This window comes from Trifolium pratense, linkage group LG2, assembly GCF_020283565.1.
Source record: "Trifolium pratense cultivar HEN17-A07 linkage group LG2, ARS_RC_1.1, whole genome shotgun sequence".
NCBI lineage: Eukaryota > Viridiplantae > Streptophyta > Magnoliopsida > Fabales > Fabaceae > Trifolium > Trifolium pratense.
In genome coordinates, this window is record NC_060060.1 from 15,929,841 (window position 1) to 15,942,700 (window position 12,860).

The 12,860-nt window shown below is 34.0% G+C and overlaps 1 protein-coding gene across 1 annotated transcript; it reads right to left on the bottom strand.

Annotated features, from left to right (window-relative positions):
• Positions 1–3,040: 3,040 nt before the first annotated feature.
• On the bottom strand, positions 3,041–5,562 carry LOC123907583 (60S ribosomal protein L13-1-like). The gene is made up of 5 exons (XM_045957900.1): positions 5,437–5,562; positions 5,108–5,223; positions 4,772–4,905; positions 3,574–3,732; positions 3,041–3,451 (listed from the first exon to the last, which is right to left on the bottom strand). Exons 2-5 carry the CDS (start codon positions 5,214–5,216, stop codon positions 3,230–3,232), a joined length of 624 nt encoding a protein of 207 aa, XP_045813856.1. The 5' UTR covers positions 5,217–5,223; positions 5,437–5,562; the 3' UTR covers positions 3,041–3,229.
• Between the last annotated feature and the right edge of the window lie 7,298 nt (positions 5,563–12,860).

The window sequence follows — 12,860 nt, forward strand, 5'->3', positions numbered from 1 at the left end:
TCGTATGACATGTGTCGGACAAGTGTCCCAAAAATAATTATTTTTTCTTTGTTTATACTCTCCTTAGGCACATATCAGACATATCTACAAGAGTTAAAGATGTGTAGAAACAACAATTTTGAATAATAAGGGATTGAAAACATTACATTTTGATTACAATATTTTTAGTTTTTTATCGTAGATGGATAAATAAAGGTAAAATACTATCCTATCTTGTTTTAAAACTTTTTAAAAAAAATAACTTGCTCAAATTAAATTTGCATGTATATATTTTCAATCTCAATTTATATGTATATATGTCGGTGTCCCATATTTTTTACATTAACAGTGTCGCGGTATCTGTATCGGAGTTCGTGCTAGATAGAACCCCACTCCCTAAAATTTTGTAGGTATGGGTTTGTTTAACTAACAAGTAACAACTAACAATTAACAAGGAAAGGAACCCCACTCCCTAAAATGGCATTAGTTTTCGGTTGATTACGGTTAGATAGAGATAGGTGGATTGGTTTGAATTGTGAAATAATAACAACATCAAATTTAAATGGATTATTGTTTGTTTTATTTTTTTATTAGGAACAAAGAAAGAAAAATTAAATATGTTTTGGTCCATAAATTTTTTTTGTCAAGCGAGCTTAGGGTGTATTGAATTGGGATTTGGATGAATTTTAAAAGACTATTTTATGATTAAAAAATCTTGTGGTATTCAATCAAGATTTTTATGAAATATAGATGAATCTTATGGCATTCAATTGAGAAAATCAATATTTGTTTTTTTAAGGCAACCAACTCCGTTGGTATTCAATTGAGATTTCTCTGTACTTATAAAATGTCTCTTGGTATCAAAAATCCACAGATTTCGATGGATTCTTTTGTGGAATGGATTTCGTTAGACTTTTCATTTAAAAAGTTGTCAATTTGCATCTGGTGGAGCGGATCCCCGTGGGGATTGCCCCATTCGGAGCTCCGAAAACAAGAATTTTATCCCCGTGGGGATGGGGATGGAGGCAAAAATCCCCCCGCATGCACATCGGGGCGGAGAATGGGGACGAAGCATCCGTCCCCGCGGATTCCCTGAATCCGTCCATGTATACACTATATATTATTATTATTAATATATATATTAAATGTTGATTTTTTTTTAAAAAAAAAAAAGAAGAAGAAAGAAGTAACTTGAAGAGTCATCCATTATTTTCTCCACTGATTGTTCGCTAATTTCAAGCGTTCATTGCATATTTATGTTTTCCAAGTTCCAACTCTCAACCCTAGAAAAGTGACTACTTTTTCCTAGACCCTAGAAGTAATTTTATTTATCTAATTTGGTTGGATATTTACCAATTATCAACAATTTTGAGATATTTTGGTTATGAACTTTTATATGATTATGCATACTTTATTTTTTTGTATTCTGATTATGCATACTTTGTTATGAAATATTTTGACTGTTAGGTTTTGTATGATTATTAGTAGCCAAATGTTTTTTCAATGTTTTTTGGTTATGAATATGTGTTGTTTTTATTTGTTAAAAAAGAAAGATGCAAAATATTTATTTTTTAAAATAAGACAGAAAAAATAACGTCATACTACTGTCATAATTTGATCGAAAAATATAGAAATTTTGTTAATATTTGATATCCGCGGATCTTTGCGGGAACCGTTGCGATCTGTGGGGATGGGGACAAATATTCCCCTGTGGGGACGGGGATGGAGGCAAAATCTCCCCCGCATGCACTTTGGGGCGGGGAACGGGGAAGCTTCCCCCGCACTCCTTGCCCCGTTGATATCTCTAAAAATATACATATCAGACTCTTTCAACAATCTCACCAAAAACCTTGAGATTTTTTCAAAGTCTGCAAAACTTCTTTTTGCTTATTTTCTTTCCACCATGTTTGTCAATTGCAAAGTTTCGATTTTGCAGCATAGGAGTGATCAAAATCAACGGTTTTCACTGCAAATTTGATTCAGATCTAGGGTTGTGTTCTTGATATAATTGGGAATGATCTAGATTTATTTTGTGTCTGTAATTTGTTTTTTACAATGATCTAGACTTGTTTTTCATATAAAATCCTATTAACATAATTCTGCAACTTTTTCAAAAGAAAAATTCAAAAAAATACTGATTAGGAACATATACCTAAAAAATAAGGAACACAGAGTTTTTCTATAGTAAGGTTTTTTTAAAAAAATATTTGGATTCCAAAAAAATATAATTTATTTTATTAAAATTTATTGATTCTTTTAAAAAATTTCTAATATACAAAAGTTTCTTAATATACAAAGTATTATGAAATCTTGATTGTAAAAAGTCTTTTGGAAAAAATCTCTCAAAATTCATTCAAACCATGTGTTAAAAATATTGATTGTAAAAAAGTCTTTAAAATCTTACAAAATCAATATAGTCCAAAAAAATCTCATAAAATAATCAAGAATTTTTTGCCAAAATTATCTCATAAAATCTCAATCCAATGACATATTGTATTATATATGCATGAGACCGGGGTTCGAACCCCGATCATCTCACTCATCCAACTTAACTCAGTTGATAGGAATACCCCACTTATTAACCTGAAGGTGAAATTTCAAACTACTAGACTACTTAACAAAAAAAAAATGATCATAGAGGAAAAGTAAGATTGATTCAAATTTGGATATCCTTGAAAAACAATGAACATAGATGAAAGCTTTCAAACAATATGAATTGAAAAGAAGAAATGAGATTGACAGCTGAGATCTTAAGAAAAATTGAGGAAAATTAATTGGCCCTCCCAAAACTTGTATTGAAGAAAAGTAAAAATACAACCTGAAATTAATTTTATCATAAATAACCTCAGAAATTGTGTTCAGATTCAAAGATACAAAAGAAGGGTTAGGACAAAAAAACAAAACACCAGAGATACATGAAGCAAAAAAAAGATGTGCTCTTCAAAGAAATTTAATTATCCCATGAAAAATAAAACAAATGCTAATCAGACCAGAGTACTAGCTAAACCAACAACCTTAAAAAACCAAAGTTAACAAAATAACAACAGCAAGTTGATCCATGTTTTAGCTAAAACAATTTCTTAATAAAGAAAATCTCAAACAAAAATTGTCTTCCAACAAAAATAACAACAGCAATGGTGATGCATGTTTTAGAATAAGCAATTTCTTAACAAAGAAAATCTCAAACAAAAATTGTCTTGCAATAACTATCATATGGATGGGGATGGGAGACTCAGACTTTCTGATGTTTTCACTTCTTGTCTTCCTTCTCTGCCTCAGCAGCCCTCTTTAATCTGGCACCCAAATGACGTTTGTTTGTTCGTTCAAGGCGAAGCTTGTAATAAGCTTTAAAAGCCTTCATTTCATCTGTAATCTTAACAAACTCTACAGCTGGTTTCTCCCTCACAATTGGCAAGTATGATCCTTGAACCTGTGTAGCATTTGCAAGTTCCTCTGGAGTAGAGTCACCGGCCTGCAAATATAAAGGGGCAATTAGAATAATAAACATCTCTCTCTCATGTCTCCGCAATGCTGGTATTGAAATTTAAGAAAAAGGAACATATAATAAAAGAATGTAACTGGAATTTGCATTACCTTGACCTTGCGTGCACGTCTTGGGAAGACAACCAACTTGGCCTTGTATGTTTTCAGCCTCTGCACGTTGGCTTGCAGACCTTCTAAGGATCGGTTCTTGCGGCGATGATCAACAGAGATGCCAATAGTGGGTGCAAGCTTTTTGGGAATGCCAGCAGCCTACAATGCAAAACATAAGATTAAAAAAATAAAGAAACAAAATGATAAAGTAAAAGCAGAACATCAAAGTTACAATACATAGTTTTATTCAATGCTACATGCAATCAAACTTCCAAGGTCTTTCATCATCTTAGTTAAAAATTAGACAGAATTGAATATGAAAGAGGTCACAAATAATGATATTCCAATATTTTGAACCATCTTAGAAATAACTAGTGTCTCAATGTGTTCAGTGGATTGCAAGCAAATAAATCATGGATGATGCCAGATATAGCCCATGATGGTCAAGGTTTCCACAATGTCATACGAGTTAGGCCTTAAAAACAAACTCAACTAATTGGATAGTCCATCATATGGGCAAAACCACTGCATGTAGACAGGTTGATCAACTGAACATAGGTTTTGTACTGGAATTAATAGAGGACGTTGCAAATACAATTTTACATATAGATAGATATAGATCCCAGACACAGATGTACAGCAAACAGAAAATACTATGACAATGTCAATTCATTCTAAAGGCAGTGAAATTTAAAGCAAAAACAAAAGAACACAAACTATGTAACGATATTTCTAATAAGATAAAGTAAACTAGTAAAGTCTTAGATACACACATAAAGATTTTCCAACAAGATTAGCTTATGAGCCTATTTGTTACATCTTTTTTTCTTGAAAAAACATCAAATTTTCAAAAGTAAATAATCACTATTAGAAATCTCCATCTGTATGTAGAGATTCAAAAAATTCATAATCCAAAAATCTAAAAACTTGTTAAAAAAAAATTAGCAGCTTCTCCAGAAAATCAATGGGATATCAAAATCAAACACAACAGCTTCCACTTTTTTTTTTAAAAAAAAAAGAATATCCAAATAATTGGATATTGCAATCACTTATTTTTTATAATCTGTAACAAACAACACCAAATCTTAGAAATTATAATACCATATCATCAGGTCAGATCCTAATCCTATAACTCGAGACATTTTCATACTTAATAAAAATTAAGTTAAAGACGAGTTAATACTCATATCCATTTTACCTTCAACTCCTCAAGAGAAAATCCTTTACCAGCCCTAAGTTTCATGTTGTATTTCTGAGTTTGTCCATGAACAATTGGCCTAAGTGGTCCAGCAGTAGGCCTAGGGAAAATCTTAACCGCCTTCTTTTGACGAGCTGACAAATGCAACATCAACAGTAAATAATATGTAAACATCAATAAGCTACTATCATTTTTGTCTTTCAATTCTCAATTATCAATAAGCTGTAACATTTTTACTTTTTCAATACTCAAATTATCAATAAGCTACTAACATTTTTATTTTTCAATACTCAATAAAATTGAATGAAACAAAAACAATAATTACTTAATAATTACCTAAGCGTCTTCTTGTCTTCCTAGCTGGTTGATTGAACCATGTCTTGACATAGTTTTGCCAATGCTTACGGAAGTGGGCATTTGGGATAACATTGTTATGCTTCACCATTGCTTACCTACAAATATCAAAATCAGATAATCAAAACCTAGCATAAACCATGTTATTCATAAACATATCGAAATTCTTACTTAAAATTAAGAACAAAAATTGATATATGCAGTGTATTGGAAAATTAACAGTGAAAATAGTGGATAAGTTGAGATCTGAGAAAAGCATAAGAACGTGTAAGGAGAAGGTGAGAGATTGAGAGGCGAAAACCGAGAGGTACCTGAGGCTGGTTTGCGAAGCTGAACAATGATGGTGGCAGAAATGGAGTTAGGGTTAGGGTTTATTGAGTCTTATATTGTTGGGCTCAAAGTTGGGCGAATGGGTTATATATAGATTGGAGCTCGTGTTTTTCTTCTTTTGGGCCTGTCCAAAAAACTACGAAAAAATTACTTCCTACAAAATGTGTCACGAACAAATATTATATTTTTAGTAAAAAAAATAAAAAATGATGATGATAAATTGATAATAATAGTATGTGTTACGTTAAACAGTGTCCCGAGACACTTGTTAAGTATGCCAAGAAAAAAAATCAATCATAAATATTTTTATAAAAAAACTAAATTAGTCCACTCAAATTGACACTAAAGATAATCGAACCTAAAATCTTAAGGATGAGTACACTCTCAAGTCAAATACCAACTCAAGTGATTTCAATGATAAAATTTATGTTGAAAAGGTAACTCCTTGCATTTTTTTAGGTATTAAAGACACAAGTTCTAAGATAAAGTTTTTTTTTATTACTAATATGCTTAACAAATGTCTCAAGATAATGTTTAACATTTTCTTAATAATTTTTGTGCCTAAGCATAGCAATTTCTGATAAATTGTAGCCATAAAATTTTCATCGAAGATATAAAAAAAATCATTAAAGTTTTAGTTAAGGTACTATTCGGAGATGATTTTGTGTTTTTAAATTTTCAAAAACTAAAATCAATTTTCTTTTGAGTTTTGAATTGACACAATATCTTGTCGTTTTCGTTATTTCCCTGAAATTCCTATTTCAAAGGTTGCAATGATTTTTTTAATGATAACATGGCTAAATGTCATAATCATAATAAGTTTTGTTCATTATTTTTTTTTATAATTAATCTAGTGGTTAAAATTCCATAATAAGCGAAGTGTACCCAAACCATAATAAGGAGGTGTTTGTTTCAAGGTTAGGAATAATATTCCTGTGAATATATGGGTTGGAATAAATATACTCATGTTTGTTACAAGGTTGACATGAAATTATTCCTGGATATGAAGTTTCCTTAGAATAAAATTTTCAATAACTTCTCTTATTCCCATGATTTTATTCCCAAGGAAATTGGTGGGAAAGAAAAGTTCCCATGAAAATGGGAATACATTTTAAATAACTTCCAATAACTTCTCTTTGACCCACTTTTATCAATAATTCCTAGGAATGTAGTTAATATGAACCAAACATGTTTTTTTTAAAATACCTGGGAATAAAGTTCCCATTATTATTTTCTGGGAATATGATTCCTGAGAGTAAAATTAACAACCTTGAAACAAACGCACCGTTTTAATGTAAAATTCTTATTACCTGAACTACCTTATTATTATTATTTGACGGATATTATTATTTTATTATTATTATTATTATTATTATTATTATTATTGACAGTAGTATTTTAATGAGAATATTTTGATCTGATTGTATTCAATTAATTAGCATAGCTGGCAGTTTTATTGTAGGACTAATCATAGGGATTTGTTAGCACAATTTTAGGAAAACAAGTTGTATATTTACTGGTTGTTATGCAGAGAAATAATCAGATGAGTGTGTTATCTAAAAAACACAACTCTTTATGGTACCAGAGCTCTGACCACCAGAGTGAAGGTTGAAAAAAAAAAAAAATGTCAGATTCTGAGATTCACTCGGATCCGACAGACAAAAGAAACAAGGAAGAGAAAGTCTCTTCGAGTCAAGGAAGTAGATGTGGAATAACACGTACAAATGTTGTCCAAAGTGGCGGAACAAGACATGGATCGACCGTCTTTGAAGGAGATAATTCAGGGTTGAGTGGTCTATCAAATGAGGAATGGTTGATGCTGCGAAATTTGTTGAACAATCAGAGTAATACTCCCAACGAAAAGATGATGGGCGAGTGGATTATTGACACCGGGGCCTCTAACCACATGACAGGGAACTTAAATGTTATGCATGATGTGCATAGTATTGAAAGTTGCTCGGTGGGGCTTCCAAATGGACAACACGCACTGTCAACAAAAGAAGGAAGTGTTGTACTGGATGGAGGCTTGAAAATCACCAATGTTCTTTATGTTCCTAGATTGAATTGCAGTTTGATATCAATCTCTCAATTATTAGACGAATTAAACTGCACTGTTCAGTTCACTAATAAATTATGTGTTATGCAGGACCTCACTTCGAGGATGCTGATTGGAGCGGGTAAACGCAAGGATGGGCTTTATTACTTTCAAGGGATCCGAAAGGAGAAGGCTTGCAAGGCTGATGGGGTGAACATAGTGGAATTGTGGCACAAAAGAATGGGACACCCCTCCATGAAGATTACTCAATTGATTCCTGGAATTAATAGACATAGAAGTGGTATGGACTTTAATAAAGCATGTGATATTTGTTTTAGAGCAAAACAAACTAGGGAGAAATTTCCTTTGAGTGAACACAATGCTAGTAGTGTTTTTGAAATAATTCATTGTGATTTGTGGGGACCATATAGAACTCCTTCAACTTGTGGTGCTTATTATTTTTTAACAATTGTTGATGATTACTCTCGTGCCGTGTGGATATATTTGTTGATGGATAAAAGAGAAGTGTCACAAAATCTTAAAGATTATTTTTCTTTAGTTGAAAGACAGTTTAACAAGCAAGTAAAAATATTTAGAAGTGATAACGGGACTGAGTTCACATGCATGAAAAAATATTTTCTTGAACATGGAATTATTTTTCAAACATCGTGTACGGCAACGCCGCAACAAAATGGGAGAGTGGAACGAAAACATCGACATATACTTAATGTGGCGCGAGCGTTGAGATTCCAAGGAAATCTCCCTATTGATTTTTGGGGAGAGTGTATTTTGACGGCCGGGTATCTTATTAACCGAACTCCCTCCCCATTGCTAAATGGAAAGTCTCCCTATGAGTTGTTACATGGAAAAGCACCTCTCTATGAACACTTAAGGGTATTCGGATCACTGTGTTATGCGCATAATCAAAGAAGAAAGGGAGATAAGTTTGCTAGCCGAAGCAAAAAGTGTGCTTTCATCGGATATCCTTATGGTAAAAAGGGATGGAAGTTACTTGATTTAGAGACACGAGAAATTTTTGTGTCTCGAGATGTTAAGTTTATTGAGTCTGTGTATCCCTTTGTTGAAAATAATCATACATCCACAAATCATGCCAATCAAAGTAATGAGGTTTTTGAGGAAATAGTAGAAGAGGAGATACATGATGAATCACATGAAAGTCACGTTGAGATTGAGAACACCAAGAATGAAACAGGGGGTACAACAAGTGAAGAACTCAGCATTGTCCCATTTCCTAGTGACACGGTAAATGAATCACCAAGTCCATTGATTTCATCGAATGAAGAACACACCGCTGTACAAATGGCTGCTGACACAACAAATGAGTCATTAAGTTCTTTAGCTACATCAGATGAACCTTTATTGGGGAAAGGACAACGAGTTAAACAACCATCTGTGCGTCTACAAGGATTTGTAACTAACACTACTACAAGAATAAGCCCATCCAAGCCTTCGCCCTCTTCAACAGTATGCTCAGGTGATCCTTATTCCATAACTCATTATTTGAATTCTAATAAATTTTCTCTAGGCCACCGTGTGTTTCTTGCTTCTATTTCACAGGATAAAGAACCGTTCACCTATGCTGAAGCGGTGAAAGATCATAGGTGGAGAAATGCTATGAAAGATGAGATAAAAGCACTTCAAAATAATGAAACTTGGACGATAGAGGATTTGCCTCCTGGAAAGAAAGCATTGGGATGTAAGTGGATCTACAAAATAAAGCACAAATCTGATGGGAGTATAGAAAGATTTAAGGCACGACTGGTAGTTCTTGGAAATCGCCAGGTGGAGGGGATTGACTACACGGAGACGTTTGCTCCTGTTGTCAAAATGGTTACCATTCGTACCGTGTTAGCAGTAGCAGCTGCAAAGGACTGGGAATTGCATCAGATGGATGTTCATAATGCATTCCTACACGGAGAGTTAGAAGAGGAAGTGTTTATGAAACCACCACCCGGTTTCGGCATTCACATTCCTAATATGGTGTGCAAACTCAAGAAGTCTCTCTATGGGCTCAAGCAGGCTCCTAGGTGCTGGTTTGCCAAGTTGTCCGCTGCACTTAAACAATTTGGATTCGTACAATCACGATCAGACTACTCTCTCTTTGTTTTACAAAAACATAAGGTACATGTTGTAGTCTTGGTGTACGTAGATGACCTTATTATTGGTGGAAATGATCATGCAACTATTAATAGCTTCAAGGATTATTTGCACTCATGTTTTCACATGAAAGATCTTGGCAAACTCAAATATTTTTTAGGTGTTGAAGTGGCTCGCTCAAACAGCGGAATTTTTCTCTGTCAACGGAAATATGCGTTGGACATTATAAAAGAGACAGGTTTCTTAGGATCAAAACCAGCAAGTACTCCCATGGAACAAGGTCATCGATTGGCTCTTGCAGAAGGTCCGGAGTTGTCTCATCCCGATCAGTTTAGACGATTGGTTGGTCGTCTGATTTATCTTTGCTTTACAAGGCCAGAATTGACATATTCTGTTCATATACTATCTCAATTTATGCACCAACCTAGACAAGAACATTGGGAAGCAGCATTGCGGGTTGTTCGCTACTTGAAAGGGAAACCCGGACAGGGCATTCTCTTAAATAGAAATTGTGATTTGAAACTGACCGGTTGGTGTGATTCAGATTGGGCAAGTTGTCCTCTTTCCCGCAAGTCTCTCACAGGTTGGATTATTCATCTAGGCGGTTCTCCTATTTCGTGGAAGACAAAGAAGCAGCAGACAGTCTCTCGTTCCTCTGCTGAGGCGGAGTATCGTTCCATGGCAGCCACCGTATGTGAATTGAAGTGGTTAAAAGATATTCTTGCTGACCTTTGTGTTTCACATACTCAACCTATGCGTCTCCATTGTGATAGCCAATCCGCCCTCCATATTGCAAAGAACCCGGTGTTCCATGAACGTACTAAACATATCGAAGTGGATTGTCATCTCATTCGCGATGAAATTTTAAAAGGAAACATTGGCCCTGTGTATGTTCCTACTACTGTCCAATTAGCTGATACATTTACTAAAGCACTTGGTCCTGCTCAGTTCATTTTGTTGCTTGACAAGTTGGGCATTTGCAACCTGCATGCTCCAACTTGAGGGGGGGTAATGAGAATATTTTGATCTGATTGTATTCAATTAATTAGCATAGCTGGCAGTTTTATTGTAGGACTAATCATAGGGATTTGTTAGCACAATTTTAGGAAAACAAGTTGTATATTTACTGGTTGTTATGCAGAGAAATAATCAGATGAGTGTGTTATCTAAAAAACACAACTCTTTATATTTCCTACTCATTATTAACAACCTATATAAAACTAAGTTCACTAACAACAACCCTTGTTTAGGAACATAAGTCTCTAATTTCAATTCCAACAGCATACTAATTAACTAAAGAGAGTATAATTGGAGATTTTCCTCTAATTTATCCTACTTAACCACAAATCCTAAAATTTAATACTGAAATCCTTACTTTTCTATGTGCATGACCAAATATTCATCCTTTATAACAACTAACAACAATTCCTTAGTTTAGGAGTTCAAACATTAGTACACTAACAAAATTTGTAGGTCAAACACAATCGTGAAGTAATACATTATAGTTTCATAAGCAAAATCAAATGATAAACACCAAGATTAGTGGAAATGTGTAAAATGCATGAAAAATAGAGAGTAATTGTTGAGATGCTTACAATTGTCGCTGGTTGATGTTATCTTGTTCTTGTTGCTACAATATAAGAGGCAATTGAAGAAAGAATTGGTATTTGAAGGTGAAGAGAGAATATGAAGGTTCTAAAAGTTCATTTGCATCTGGAGAGTGAAGAGTGAGAATGAAGACAAAAATGAAGAAGAGAGGGTAAATGAACGGAAGTTGAGAGTTTGTTACTACTTCTGGTAGTTATCACGTGGTCTTGTGAGGGAATGAGCTCCACTAAACAGACTTCAAAACGGCAAATAATTTGTTCTCAAATTTGTTCAAAACTTCACAAGACAATTAATTAAATTAGTGTATTTAATAGTTTCGTTGATGGTGTCCCTTTTTGCTTGGTTGTGTCGTCTTCAACACACACCTAACATATGATTCTGACAGACTCAGTGACTTGCTTAGGTAGTTACGAAATTGATGAAAATAGCGACTACTTGGTGGTTGGTTGTGTTGCCGCCAATGTTATTTGGTGTGAAATTTTAAATTAGTTAAGTGTGTGTTGTCCTTTATCAAATGTGATCATGTGTTGCAATTTTGTAGTGCATATTTATCTGGTAATGAGATTCATTCTGGTGTTCAGACAATATGGTTAGCATGTTGTTGATCTCTTTGAAAAGAGAGAACTTACAAGATACTTGCACAAATAAGTACAGTTGATGAAGTGTTGTTCGACGAGGTGAAAATTTTATCTTGGTGGTGGTTGAAGACACGTAAGAAATTTTTTTGTTTTGAGTTGAATATGTGGTCGTCTAATATTTATTTTTTTAAATGTAGAGACAAATAATGCATCATGAGACGTTTTTATTTTTGTTAAATCTTTTAAATATTTTCTTTTTGATTGATTGCAAAACACAACAAACGAACTCCAATCCATTCAATCAAATTTAATCAAATGCAGTGAAAGAAAGCGACCATGTCAAAAATTGATTTTGATAACAGAGAGACAAAGAGTGGTAGAGAGATGCAGCCAAAACGACAACCAACAACAACAGTGAGAAAGTTTTTCACCGGAGTGGATATGAACTCTCATGGTGAGATGTTGAAGTGCGGCAAAAGTTATGATGCATAAGACGTTTCCTTATGCATTGTGCATAAGCCAAAAAAAAATTAAATTAAATAGATGCGAATCCAGTGCGCGCGCGCATACTGCAGAACTCTTGTTACAGCCCGTTGTTTTTCATCAGACGGCCAAGATTCTGCAGCATCCTGATCTCATCAAGACTGTCTGATCAATCAGACGGCCCATATCATCCCCTGATTTTTGTTTGTTGTTGCGCCTCTCCTGCTAGCTGCACCCCGCTTTCTTACTTTCTGCACCCCTTCGATGTGGGTCGGCCTGTATTCTTTCACTGCTAGCTGCACCCCTCCTGATTACTTTCTGCACCCATGCGATGTTATTTTTTATTTTTTATTTTATTTATTCATATAATTTATTTAATTTGTTTAATTTAAACCAAAAAGTATAAAATAATAAAAACTTAAAAAATAAATTGTAATAAATAAAATGTGGATTAAAAGAGGACCGGCGGGTTTCCGCTCATCCCTCGAATGACCGAACGCTGATCATGCGCTTTGTCTATCGGTTTTTTGTCTTCCGCAAATAAAATTAATAAATAAAATTGGATTAAAAAGGGGACCGACGG